Source organism: Phasianus colchicus, chromosome 22, assembly GCF_987193195.1.
Source record: "Phasianus colchicus chromosome 22, bPhaCol1.hap1.1, whole genome shotgun sequence".
In the NCBI taxonomy this organism is placed as follows: domain Eukaryota; kingdom Metazoa; phylum Chordata; class Aves; order Galliformes; family Phasianidae; genus Phasianus; species Phasianus colchicus.
In genome coordinates, this window is record NC_143457.1 from 7,333,098 (window position 1) to 7,347,552 (window position 14,455).

The 14,455-nt window shown below is 45.8% G+C and overlaps 1 protein-coding gene across 15 annotated transcripts in view; it reads left to right on the top strand.

Annotated features, from left to right (window-relative positions):
* SLC45A1 (solute carrier family 45 member 1) overlaps window positions 1–14,455 on the top strand; it is a 36,031-nt gene that overhangs the window by 15,094 nt on the left and 6,482 nt on the right. For 2 of the 15 annotated variants that reach the window (XM_090123219.1, XM_031613618.2), the window contains exons 2-7: window positions 5,738–5,858; window positions 7,407–7,538; window positions 8,196–8,356; window positions 11,660–12,072; window positions 13,043–13,135; window positions 13,557–13,781. In XM_090123219.1, coding sequence (XP_089979345.1) covers window positions 11,670–12,072; window positions 13,043–13,135; window positions 13,557–13,781 — 721 coding nt within the window. In that variant the 5' untranslated portion in view covers window positions 5,738–5,858; window positions 7,407–7,538; window positions 8,196–8,356; window positions 11,660–11,669. The other 13 variants (XM_090123212.1, XM_090123223.1, XM_090123217.1 and 10 more) reach the window with 12 other exon arrangements.

The window sequence follows — 14,455 nt, forward strand, 5'->3', positions numbered from 1 at the left end:
CTTTCAGCTTGATAATGCTTGAATTATCTGCCTTCTCTGTAAGGGGATTGCTGGACTTCGTTCTTCCATTAGTTGAATGATTACAAGGCAAGCAGAGAGAAAGCTTGTAATTTCATTTTGGCAAAGGGTGGCCCAGAAGACCAAGTGGCAATTAAGTGCCCACTCTGCTGGAACAGCAGCAGGAAAAGTTGAGAGAGAAACTGAGAATGAAGCAAAGCAGAGCCTATTTCTGAGCGCGGTCCACTGGAGTATGCTAGCAGCAACTCTGAGTCTAGGAACACAAAGGTGGGCAGTGTTGCTTCCAGGTCAGTTTTTGAAGGCAAATAATTCTTGCTTAAAATCAAGAAAAGTTCACCAGCTGAAGTTGAAGCTTTTTTTTTTTTTTTTTTTTTTTTTGTGACAATTTGTGTTCTGCTTTTGTCACTGGTGCAGGAAGTGCCTGAGGGGTAGACAAACTTTAGTCTGGAATTTCCCCTTTTCATTTCTTATATTCAACTTAAAATGCAGTGGTAAATAATGCTTAAAAACTCAAGGTGACGCTATCAAGAAGTTACTTTGAACTTTCCAGTGCAGTGAGTGCATTGCCAGCCTTGGTCTCTAGCACCGCACAGTGGTGTCAGAGTGTCAGAACTGTCTTAAGCAGTCTTTCCTGCTCGTGTATTTGTACCCAGTGCTCTGGGCTAAAGGTTGCGCATGCACTGCAAATCCCAAGGCCGCTTTCCTAGCATCTGTTTTATAGCTGGGGAACCGACTGATGAGATGGTTGGTGTTTTGTATGTCATAACTTGTACTCCAAGTCATGCTGCTTGTTTTCAGTTGTTTGCCTTCAGCTACAACCATGCCAATAAAGGGATGAAGTTACATCTCAGAGGCATTGCTAATCTTTAATATGTACGTAGTTGTAAGTGTAGCCTTGAAAACAGACATTCTTGGTTTTTTGTGCCAAGAAGTGTAACCAGATGTGAACACCTTTCTCTGTGTTAGGATATTAGTGCATCGTAATCAAAGGAGAAGAGCACTTGCATGAACATCTGTAGGAGTGCTGGGACCTGAGTAAAAACATAGAGTAGAAATAGCATGAAGGGAAGACTTCTGTAGGGTATAGTTTGAATATGGGGCCCTGTTATCAGTAAAATCTATAGCAGCCTGAAGAGGAATTAAGGTAAGAGAGCTGTGATAGTTGTGGATGAACCCTAAAGCTCAGCAATAAGTGAGGAAATAGGGAAATCGGAGCAAACTGAAGGAAATTGGCTGAGAATTTGTAGTTCTGTATCCCATATGTCAAACTCCAGAGGTTCTGTGGGGTTTGTCAGAACTGAGTCTTAATTGTTCCATGGAGGTATGGCCTCTGCTGGTAGATTACATGTATTGTCATCTCCTTTTATCTTAAACTTATCAAGTTCTGCTTGGATGAAGTTGAAATGGATTAAAGATTAGTGAAGTCCTGATAAAATTTATCTTGATAAAACTCAAAATGAGAGGCTAGTTGTGTGTTAGATATTCACATTCCCTTTTACGAGATGTAAGATTTTTCAAGGAGCATATAGATGCCATTTAAGAGTACAAAGCTGTTATTTATTGCAGTCTGCATGCAATGCTAGGTAGGACTAATAATTGGCCTTTGGATCACAGCTACGTGGAATGTTACGGAGGGGTAGAAGTGTCCTCTCTGTGCCCTTTGATCTAATGTGCTCTGCACCACGAAACTCTGTGCTGTGCAGAAGGGGGGCTTCATCAGGTTGTCTGAAAAATATATTTGATCCTGCTTCTGTTCTGCTCCTGCTGCTGAATATTCTCAAATTTCCCTTCTGGGAAGGTTACGAAGATGGGGAGCAGTGTCCTACTGGTATACAGCCCTCTTGTGTCCTGAAGCTCAATTATATTTGCACACTTGTCTGTGTGAATGCAAGTCATTACCATGTATTTGGTGTGATCGAGTTGTAATGACTCAGCTCTGAGAAGCTGTACGTACAGTCTGCCAAATAAAACACAAGCACACAAGTATCCATAGCGGTGGGCCTGGCCTTCTCATTTTTAGAACAGAATAGAATGGTAAGTTCTAAAAGAAACCCCACTGTGCTGGCCCAGAGGCTGAACAACGTGTCAGTCACGTGTAACAGTGCAGTTGTCCAATATGCCAAGAAATCTGGCAGGCAGATTTTGTGTGTGTATTTGTGCCTGGTCTTTTTTGAGTCAGTTTGAAAGAGAGATCTTAATGTTGTCATATGATCTTAAGTGATGCTTTGCACGCGATGTTAATTCTAATTCATTTGCATTATTCCTGGATATAGGGTCAGTATCTTTTTACATAATATGAAATTACAAATGCAGTACAATAACTGCCTTTTTGCATCTCATTTTCCCATTTTGTACAGTGAAGTAATTTACTGAAATTAAAACCTCAAGAAGTCCATGTTTTTTCAGCCTGATGCCAAACCCTGATGTGGTCTTAGGTCAGTGGTATTTGGGTTTGGGGTTTTTTATTTGTTTTTGTTTTTAATTTTTTATTTTTAGCTGCTTTTTTGAGGCTGGGAGTTGGATACACATTCACAACTTCAGAAGAGTCTACAGGTTGCTTTCCAGCTTGGAAGGGAATCCCATGCATGTAGAAGTAGAAATAGACAAATTGTTTCTTATAAAGCAATTTCCTAACAAATGTATTGTGTGCTAACCTTTACCCTCCAGTTTTCCCCTGTCCTTGTAGAGATAAGGGGGTTCTTAGGGGCGAGCAGGGGTGTGTGTGCAGGCTTTTCTGTTTGTTCAACTCATAGGCGGATTCATTTTTTCCCTCCAGGAAAATACGATAATACAAACTGTGCCAACTTGTTTGAAACTGACATACAGCTTCCAGAGCAAGACAGAAACATACATGTGTAGTCTGGATTGAGTCCAAAGCATCTTTACCTCTGAACTGGTTTAGGCGAGAGAGACAGGATGTTCCACAGAGCACAAAGCCATGTGATTAAAGATCATGAACAAACACAGAGTATATTATTAACAGAACACCAGACCACATTTCATGTTGGGTTTTCTGGCTGGTAACCCATGGAGGTGACTCAAGAAGTTAACAGAGACACCAAGGTCTGGTCTGTTCCTGCATAACGAATATTCAGAAAAGATTCCCTGAAGCTGTCTTCGTGTATGGCAGTCTAAGAAAACTGTTCACACAGGTGCTGACAGTGGTGCAGATATACTGCTGTGGGACTCTGCTCAGGAACGTGTGCTGAGAGAATTTTTTGGTAATTCCTACACAGAGGTTTTTCCTTGACTCACAGTTCAGTATGTGTTCAGCAATCAGGATCCCTGTTCTTTCCAGGCTCCTTGTGCTGTTGATGTCTTTCATTCCTTTCAGTGACCTTCTGTCTGTCCTATTTTGTGGCCCCTTCCATTTTTTTGATCCCTCCAGATCCTGATCAGCAGCTAATCTAGGCCATAATCTTTACAGGCGAACTATGAGACATGAAGTGAGGATGCACGTAGTTGAAGGTATGAGGTGAAGGGTGGGTGATGCTGCGAGACTCGTGAAGCACTTGTCTAACAGTTGGCAAGCAATTTTGCTGGGAATTGTAAAACTTAGACCTTTTTGTGGCTGCTTATGGCACTGGGATATTCTGCTCCTGGGAATTTGCATGCCTCTGACCCCAGGAAGTCTCAAGATATCCACAAATTTTTAGCGTATAAATGTTTCTTAAGGAAATTCAACAGAAAAGTCTCAGAACCACTGTGTCCCATCCTGTCAGTTTATGTGCCCATGCATGGGGTCTGTACTTCTGCTCTTCTCTGTTAGTAAAAGGCTGAAGTGCCAGTGAATGTGGGTGAATTCTGGTGTTTTACAGAAACTTCTCTGCTATCTGGGCAGTCTGTGGGGATTTGGGGAAGGGAGCGTCACCTGTGTGGATTTTTTTTCTCATAGAATGTTACTTTATTACAAATAGACACATGCAACCTGGGTTTTCCTTTTCAGGGCTTCACAAATACTATCAGATTTTTTGTCTGTATTTAACACTTTTAGTCAAGCAAAGTGATCTGATTGTGTCTTAACAACTCCTTTTAGTGTTGCAGGCTCATCATACTTAATGTGCATTTTAGCCAGGAGGGAAAGGAGCATTTGGTGCTGTGGAAGCAGTGGGTGTTGGATCCCTGACATAACATGACAGCTTTTCCTGTATCGCCCACAGCATCACTCGGGAAATTGTCTCTCAAAAAGATGCCAGCTCCCTCTCCCCTGGAGTCAAAGCAAAATGTATTTTTTTTTTCCTGACACTTCCTCACTCTTTATTAACTCTTCTTTGTTATTGCTGAAATGGAGACATCCCAAGGCCCTCTGAGCATGGTGATGCTTTGGATGAAAGGAGACCTACTGTGGAGCAGCATGTATCAGAGCTCCAATGAGAGGCCCTTGGGTGCTCGCCCAGGAGAGGGGGAGTGCAAGCATGAATCACAAGTGGTAGAACTGGGAAAGCAGTGGTGTCAGCACAGTTATTCCTTGAATCACTCTTAGCTAGCAGTTGGTCAGCTGGCAGATGGTTGCAGCCTGAAGTGAAAGCTTATAACTCACCAGCCAGCAAATAGTCCCAAAAGTGAATATCTGCATTTCATCAGCATCTTGTATTGTCTTTGTGAAAAATGGTATTCGCTTGCAGGTAATTGGTTGTGCTTCAGTTTCTTGTGGCTTCCTATGCATTCATTTGTGTTAGGTCAGCTCAGCTGTTTTATAAGCTTGGAAATGTTCTTAAAATCTAATGAGCTTGCAGTGTGAAAGATCTCAAACAGCCAGACCTGTGAGGCTTTCTACCAACCTGCTCTGCTCAGCATTGGTACAGCCACACGTGGAGTTCTGTGTCCAGATCTGGACCCCCGAGTGCAAGGGAGGCCTAGACATACTGGAACATCCAAAAGGACTACCAAGATGATCGAGGGACTGGAGCACCTCTCCTGTGAGATGGGGCTGAGAGCTGGGACTGTTCAGCCTGGGTGAGGCTCGGGAGAAGGGAGATCTTATCAGTATCAAAGGAAGAGTGCACAAGAGCCTTACTATTTCCTGTGGTGCCACTGACAGAACAAAAGGCACCGGGGATAAACTAGAACGCAGAAGGTTCCGTCTAAACATCAAGAACCACTTCTTTACTGTGCAGGTGATGGAGTACTGGCACAGGCTGCCCAGAGGGGCTGTAGAGTCTCCCTGTGCTTGGCGCGATAAGCACCGCTTTAACGGCGTCAGTTCCACTTGCCTGAAGGAAAGCGGTAGCATAATGCTCAGTGATGCAGCAGGTGTTTCAAAAACCCTACCAGCATAGGGATTACCCCTTTACCTCCATAAGCACGTAGTAGAATTTCAGAAAAACAAATGTCTGGGAAGAAATGTTATTGGAGAGGCTTCTCCCAGTAGTGTTTTTATGACCAGACTGTTATGGTTTTGTCTTGTTTCTATTCTGTCCCTAAAACATGAGAGCAAGGGGCAGATCAGCATAGGAAATAAAACTGGAAGGTAGACCTGTTTTGCTGTGGAGGAATTATTTATCTTTGCACTGTTCACTTGCTCCTTGTATTCAGATTTACCATGTCCTGCATGGGAACATTCCTCTACCATAGCCACGGCATTCAGGAGGAGCTAATTAAGCAATTATATTATCAGGTGGTGGGAGTAAAAATCTCGTCTACGCAGTGCATGGACTTAGCAGTTTGACTCATTATAGTTTATGACTTACTATTATGTAATCGGTGTGTTGCTCCATAGGTGCATGCTGTGCAAAACAGAAGTAAACAGCTGCTCTGCCATCTGTGTTACACATATGGAGATCATGACGTTGGTCAGCTGGCCATAGAGAAAGGTGACAACAGGCTTCTGATCATCAGCTGTGAGTGCACATACAACAGTTGTTTTTGTGGCAATCACTAATGGTAGAATCCACAGCAGTGCAGTCAGTATAACACAAGACGAGGCGTTAGATAACACGGGGGTACCCCAAAACCCTCTATTGAAGTGTGGAAGAGGGTGCAGTGTGCTCAGCAAGACAAACTCTGTGCAGTGAGATTAGAGCAGAGCATAATGGAGAAAATGCCACTGTTGAATTAATCTGTTCTTATAGTGGGAATTCTCTGTAAATGCTGGAAGAGAGTGGCAAGAGAGTGACAAAAATCTTTTGGCTTGGTAGAATGATATGATTTTTAAATTGAAAGAGACACTGTAACTCTCCTTAAAGTATGTTGTTTCCTTCCCTTTTATTGACAATACAGAAGGTACTGGTTCAGGTTCATGGACTAGATTTGGTAGCAATATTTCTTCTTAGCTTTGAGAAGCTATGCAGAGGTAGGTATGGATGACGCCCTCTGCCTCTCTTGTCTGATAGGCAGTTAGGGATGGAAGAGGCTAAATTAAAAACAGTAAAAGTAGACTTTCTGGTTTTTCTTGATAGCTGGTATAAAGGACAGAAGGGAGCAGTCTGTGCATTGCAATTAACATCAATTGCTACTGCAGCTATCCTGTAATGCGATATAGATACCATCTCAGCACAGAATTGAACATGACTGAGTCAGGAACACAGAGCAGATTGGGTTTTGAAGAAAGTAATTGGCCTTAGGGACCTGGTGAGTTTCTCATTTCCTCTGTGGTATACACAGGGAAGTGGGGTGGTACTTCCCATAGGCTCCCAAAGTCAATTTAAACAAGGTACACAGCCAATTTATAAAACAGAGTCTTAATAAATGCATAGTAAAAGGCAGGCACACTTCCATTTTCCTGCAGTGCCCTTCATATCAGAGCCACACTGACTTTCTTGCATGCACATGGAATCCCCTGCATGTGTCTGTATACTGAGCCAGTCCTGAGCCTCTGCTGGCCCAGCTGCTAGAGAACACAGCCTGCTGCAGCACCTCTGTGGTGCCACTTCCGTGCAGTGCCATACCTGTCTCACCAAGGGCAGTGCTGGTGTGACGGGCCTGCATGGATCAATAGATGGATCAATATTAGCTGTGCTTGTATGGAGCCCAGTGATGTGACCCCAGGGATTCTGTACTGTGATAATGGTGATGTGCTGCAACAGGCTGCCCAGAGAGGTTGTGGATACCCCCTCCCTGGAAGCCAGGTTGGATGGGGCTTTGAGCAGCCTGATCTAGTCTTAAATTTGGGGGTTGGCAGCCCTGCCTGCGGCAGTGGGGTTGGAGCTTAATCATCCTTGAGGTCCCTTCCAACCCAAACCATTTCATGATCAGAAATAACATCCTAAACCAAGTGTTGTAGGTCTGTCCTCTGTGTGCTGCTTCACCTGGCCATTGCTCCCCCCACCCCACAGTACAGCAGTGGCCCCATCCTTCCTTATGCCGCCCTGTGCTTAGCCTTCAGAAAAGCAGTGATTGGAGGATTTCTGGGACTCGCTAACGATGTGAACTCTGTTTTCCTTCTCCAGTAGAAGATTAGAAGTCTGAATTGCACAAACAACACTCCTGGTAGCCAAGAAAGCTTTGATCTTGATAATGACAGGATGCGATGGCTGGAAGCTGTAGCTCACAGGATTAATACAAGAAATCAAGCTGTTCAGGTAACGTGACAGGGAAGACAGTAATCTCTTGTTTCAGTTTAGTATAGCAGCTCTAGCTTAGACTGATAAGTTACTGATGTTTGTTCCGTGGCAATGTTCCAGTTTTTCACAAACCAAATTGGTGCTTTGTTAAAAAGCCGGCTTATTGAAATAAATGTATAAGTAATGTCCACCAGCTTTTACTATGCCCTGCTTTGTGTATTTGTCAGCAGTGGGGATGTTTCTGCTTTTTAAAACATCTTTAAACATATAATTGCATAATTAATGTAGGCAGTTTAGGAGTCTGGTGGAATCCACGCTCAGGAACTGATTAATAGCTCAGATAAAAGTCATATGACAGTATGCTATGGCCAGACATGCAGGTGGTGTGCAAACTGGCATGTGTGTAACTTCTTTATGCTCTTTATGTTCTATTCTCCTCCCACTGACTTCCTTGAACCCACTCAGTTGACATGTAAGGGAAGCCAGGGTGGTGTAATTTACATGCTAAACTCTCACCATATAAGCATTAAGAACATATAATTGAAATGCTTGTTTAAACTTGTTGTTTTGTTTTTTTTCTGTCATACTTTGTTGAACACAGTGCAAATACAGCATGAGCCACAGATCTTGCTGACTTGACTACATATTTACAATAATATAAACTTATTTCTTCAGTGTAGCACATATGGAAAGGAGACTTCGTTTGGATTTGGCAATGGAACAAAGGCATTCGCGTATCTGGTAAAATCATAAAGAATCCTGGGCTGGAAAGGACCCATGAGGATCATCAGGTCCAACTCCTGACTCCACACAGGACAACCTAAGAGCGAAGCCAGGTATCGAAGAGCATTGTCCAAATGCTTCTTGAATGCTAACAGGTTTGTGGCTATGGCCACCTTCTCACTAAAGAATATAATTGCTAATAAGTTTCCCAAACTGGCTATGGCACTAAGGCTCAGTGCAGCAGAACTGACTCAGTCAAATACTCTGCATTTCTTCAAAACCTGAGTGCTTTAAAGCTGACTTTTCTGCTTATTAACAAATAAGGAGCGGTTCTTCCCCCTTGAACCTTCCACCACAAATCTCATTCTCTGAAGTAAGAGAGACACTTCTGAGTTTTACTTTTTGAGAGATTGTAGTGAATGAACAGTAATTAACTTGTCACTTCAATGCGGACTAGTAAGTGAAGGATGTAGTTTTCTTTGGATTACTGCCAGGTTGGGGTGGTCAGAAGTGATAGATGAAGCCAGGCTGTGATTCCTTATAGGGAGTAACAAATGTGCAGTGTTTCCTTCTGAGCATGAGAAGCTCAGAGCTTTTCCATGCTACAGGAAGGAAAGCTGTTCACTGTGTGACAGCCCTACTGACTCGGATATTGTGCAGACTGGTTTGAGGCAGGCTTGGTAATTATTCTTTTTGAAGGAGCAGAAGGGGATATGATCACGATGGCACAGTTTTTCCTGATGACCTTGCTTCTATACAAGCAGGTTCCTGCTGTGCTGTCCTGTAGGAGGAGGAGAACAGTTTGTGGAGTACAGTGCAGACAAAGCCGCTGTGATCCACAAGGCTGCTGGGTCCCAAAGTGCCAATCTGCCCTGCTCTACAGCCCTATCAAAGCACCTCAGCTCAAAGCTCGGTGTTGTGAGCGCTTCTGATGCCGGACAAAGCGCAGTCTGAATCACGGGATCGCAGGGGTTGGGAAGCACCTCAAAGTCATCCAACCCCTGCCGAGGCAGGTGCCCCACAATCGGTCACACAGGTTGGCATGCGGCTGGGTCTAGGATGCCTCCATAGGATGCCTCCATAGGATGCCTCCATAGGATGCCTCCATAGGATGCCTCCATAGGATGCCTCCATAGGATGCCTCCATAGGATGCCTCCATAGGATGCCTCCATAGGATGCCTCCATAGGATGCCTCCATAGGATGCCTCCATAGGATGCCTCCATAGGATGCCTCCATAGGATGCCTCCATAGGATGCCTCCATAGGATGCCTCCATAGGATGCCTCCATAGGATGCCTCCATAGGATGCCTCCATAGGATGCCTCCATAGGATGCCTCCATAGGATGCCTCCATAGGATGCCTCCATAGGATGCCTCCATAGGATGCCTCCATAGGATGCCTCCATAGCCACTCCGGGCATCTCGTGCCTTGGTGTAAGTAACTTCTTCCTTATTTCTAGTCCCGGCCTTCTCGTCTTTCGGTGTGAATCCTTTCCCCGTGTCCTGTCACCGCAGGCCCCGCCGCAGTCCATCCGCTTCCTTACGGCCCCTTTAGCTGCGGACCGCCCGCTCTGCGGCCCAAACTCCCCTCTGGGGGCGGCGCCGGCGCTGCGGCCGCTTCCGCCGCCGGGGGAGGGACGGGGAGCGGCAACGGCGGCGGCGCGGCGCGGCCCGAGGTGAGGCGGCGGGAGTCCGGCCCGAGATGTCCGCGTTCGGTGCGCGGTGCTCCGTAGGAATAATGACGGCAGCGATCCGTTCGGGGCCTGCGGCAGCTCGGGCGGACGGGCGATCCGCCGCGGTAGGAGCGGAGCGCCGGGCTGAGAGCGGAGCCGGGGCGGGCCGCGAGCGGGCGGCGTCAGCTGCCGGGGACGGGGATCGTCGGCATCCGGCCCGGGCCGATGGCCGGGGCCCGAGGAGGTCCGGATGCTGCACGGGGGTGTGGCAACAGCCGGGCTGCCTGCAAGCCGGGCCCTGCGCTGCGTAACGCCGCGCTCGGCTGGGAGGTGCCGCTCCCGGAGCCCCGCGGCCGCCCAGGGCCGCGTTACAGCCCGCGTTTCCTCCGGGCGTCACCGGGGCGGCGGCTCGCGGGGATGGCACGAAAGTCCCGTGCTGGATGTCCGTGGTTTGTGTAGTCTGTGCTGCGGCGCCGGCTGTGTGCCGCGAGGAGCTTCCTAACTGCGGCTTTCCAAATTGCCGTCGTGGTAGCAGGACCAGAGCAGTTGTGAGGACCGCCGTGTCCGCTGGTGCGTTTTCGGGGAGGCCCCTCTGATTTCTGCTGGGTGAGTTCCCGTCACAGCTGTGGGATGATTGATGACATTACCTGAGGGTATGGCCTACCTGTAAACTGTGATCGACATCTTTCAGGGCTGGGCTGGCTTGTTTGGTGGTGGGAAGCCTGGGGGATCTGCGCAGCACTGCAGGGCCAACAGGAGTGAGTGGGTTTGTGTCCCTGCTCGTGGCACACCATGGCTGTGCAGGTAGGTGTCACATGTCCCCAAGACCCATCAGGTTAAGGTGTGTGGCTGCTGTTATGACAGGTGTCATTCGTGGACCTCTTGGAACACATCCACAGCAGGGCCACAGAAATGTTCTGAGGGATGGAGCAACTCCCTATGAAGACAGGCTGAGAACTGGGCTATGCAGCTGGAGAAGAGAAGGCTGCGAGAAGTCTGTATGTAAGGGGGCTGTTGGAAAGAAGGGGGCAGTGCCTTTAGCAGGGTCTGCTGTGACAGAGCAAGGGGAAATGATTCCGAACTGAAAGAGAGATTTAGATTGGATTTAAGGAAGAAGTTCTTAAAATAAAGGTGGTGAGGCACTGGCCTAGGTTGCCCAGAGAGGTGGTGGATGCCCCATCCCTGGAGACACGCAAGGTCAGGCCAGAGGGGCTCCTTGCTGCGTTTCCTTTGAGTTTGCTATCCTCTGTGTGCGAGGCAGAAGAACTTGTGCTCTTGGTTTTTCCTTCTGTCGTGTCTTTGAACTCATTGCAGTTTGAAATAAAAGGGAAAGGAGCGCTGTTTAATAGCGTGTGACCTGTCCTTCAGCAGGAGGCAGTGGGTTGAACTTGCCTGCCCTATGCTTTTAAAAAATGGTGTGGAAGGAACAACCAGTATTTCTCTAATGGTAATGGTGTACATTGAGAACAGCCTAAGGCTCTGCTGTGTCCCAGCAGAGCACTGTGCTATGGCTGGGAAGTGCTGTGTCCTGCCAGGACAGAAATAAGAATGCAGCACTAAGCTGGAGGTGAGAGCAGCGTGTATCTCATGGCGCTGTTGGTCTGGAGTTCAATCTGTCAGGATTCTACTCACTATGTACTCAATATGTGAAATAACTCAGAAATGGCCTGAACTTCAGTAAAGGAAATTCCACAAAGTTTTTCTTATTTCAACCATTTTATTCTGAGCTATTTTTCTTCCAGACTCTCAGCCATGATGATTCCACCATCTGCAACACCTCCTGCCAGCGATGCTGCACTTTTGCCAAGTGTGGCTTCTCAGGAAACGTGGAGGTCACAGGTTCCAGGTTATCCTGGGTCAGTCACACAGCACATAAGTCACCGGGCTAATAACTTCAAGAGACATCCGAAAAGGAGAAAATTCATCCGCCCTTCGCCACCGCCACCACCAAATACTCCATGTCCTATTGACTTGATTGGCTTTGGGGATCTCCAGCCTCGGAGATCTTTCCTGGAACTCCTGTTTAATGGGTGTATTCTCTTTGGGCTTGAGTTTAGCTATGCCATGGAAACAGCCTATGTTACACCTGTGTTGCTTCAGATGGGGCTGCCAGACCAGCTGTACGGAATGGTGTGGTTCATCAGCCCTATACTAGGTAACTTTTGGGCACACTGTTCCTTTCCTCTTGTTTTATTCTGCCCTGCGGGGAGTATATATGGTTTTCTCTGCCTCAGCACTAGAAGTATATTCCTTGTGATGTCACGTTTAAGAAGTATTAGCCATAGCTTTAGATAACTGGATGGAAAATAATTACTTTGTCTTACCAGAAATGGGCCTGGTATGATCAGAAGGTCTGTTCTTTTAGTAGCTTCTCAGTGTGTCACATTCTGTGCAAGAGTAAGTAAGCTTTTGTTACTGAGTTCATGTACTAAAAAAAGGCAGAAAAAATCGGTGCATACGTTTACATCCCTGTGAAAAGAAATATACAGAGACACACCCACAGGATGCGTTTAAAAAGTAGTGATTTTGCTTTCTAGTTGAATTTTTCAGAGCAAATGAGGTATTCCAGTGATTAAAGGCTTTAATCACTACTGTTACTCTCATTGGATTACTTAGCAGAGTTGGGGTGGGAGTATATCTGTTACTACAGGAAGAACCATAGGGTGGCTGTGGCTGCTTGGAGATTTTTTTTTCTGCCTGTCCTTCTAGGATGTGCTTCAGAAGAAGAGAGTAGATAGGCCCCTACTCACAGACAGGTACCTTTTCAACTTGCATGTTTATTCTTGCTGTCTTCCAAGCTAATTTAGTAAAAGATCTCCAATGTAAGGAGTGTAAGGAAAATAGCTGGTAAGGAGCTTAACGCTGTTGTACTCTTTTCAGCTGGTGACAAAGTGAATTGCATTGTCATAGCAGTCCTGGATGAACAGTGGTGCACTACACTATCCATTCCCCAGTGTGAGAAATGCCAGGCACTAAACTCTGTACGTCAGAGTGACTGACGCTGACTGGAGATAACACTGTGCCATGGTGTCCTGCCTTTAACTGTCTTCAGACTTATTCATTTAAAACCCCCTGTGAAACAGGCTTGTAGAAGAATTTGATGTAATGGTCATTTCCTTTTTTAGGGTTCCTGCTACAACCTTTGCTGGGGGCTTGGAGTGACAGATGCACATCAAGATTTGGGAGGAGAAGACCTTTCATTCTGGTCTTAGCAGTAGGTGCGTATTGTAGAAATGATTGTAAGGTAGAAGATAATGCATCTCTCTGCTATGATATGTAGCTGTGGGCCTCTCAAGTTGAGTATTGTGGGTCTGAAGAAGACAGTGAGTGTCACTGAGGTAATGATGTTTTGTCAGCTGGAGATCCACTGTCTGCTCACAGTTGGAAGGAGTGATGTTTTGAAGGTCAGGAGTGTTCTCCTTTGACTGGCCACAACTCCAGGTACTTGTAAGGTTTAACAGTGAAAAGATTATGTATATCCACGTACTTTCCTAGGTCTGTGATGATATAAACAGGATCAACAGTGCTCACTGCAGGGCTGTTTGAGTAGTAAAATGCTTTTAGAGAACTTGGAAAGATGCAGTTTCTCTTGTTTAGAAGTAGCTGGTTGGTTCTAATTCAACTTGTTCTTATTCCCAGGTGCATTGTTTGGACTCTCACTTATGCTGAATGGCAGAGATATTGGGAGTGCCTTGTCTGACACTGTGAATAACCACAAATGGGGGATCATTCTTACAGTCTGTGGTGTTGTCCTCATGGACTTCAGTGCAGATTCAGCAGACAATCCCAGCCATGCCTACATGATGGATGTATGCAGCCCAGTGGATCAAGACAGGGGCCTCAACATCCATGCTTTGTTAGCAGGTATACTTCCTTGATGCTTCCTGGATGACGTGAGTCCAAAAAGCCCTGTTGTGAGAAAGCAGAGTGTAAATTATTGGTCTTTTCTTGCATAAGCATAAGCTGAATACCTGTAAGAGAAAGCCAGAATTAACTTTGAAAGCAAAAGACTTTTTGGCTGACAAAAGTCAAACAAGACAGTCCTGTATTGTGTCTTAAGATTCCTTGTGTCTTTTTTAACCCCATGAAAATAACCCCTCAGGCAGGAGGTTCAGCTTATCACAAGTGTGGGAAATGGGGTTATTTTTGGTTGCTGTATTGGAGAGCAAAGTATTTATAGCATGCACTCTGCTCTCTTATTGCTGTAGTATCCTAGTCTAGTTTTCCTGTCTGTCAGGAGACTGTTCTGTGTTCTTTGACATGTTCTTAAGAAAGAAGCTTTCACCATATGAAGAGTGAGAGTGATAGCTGGTGCATCACAATTTTCCTGTTTATCTGTAGTAATGCAGTGGCACTTTGTACACTTGACACACTGCTGAATAATGAGCTCGCTACTCTTCTGAAGTAATTAGGTCTGTCTTGGACACAGGTAGATTTGTGTTCTAAGTGAATCAAGAAAATAGATTTTAGAAAAACAGTCCTGGCACACTGATTGCAAGGCATTGCCATGAGGTTGTTGAGCACTTCTATCTTATGGA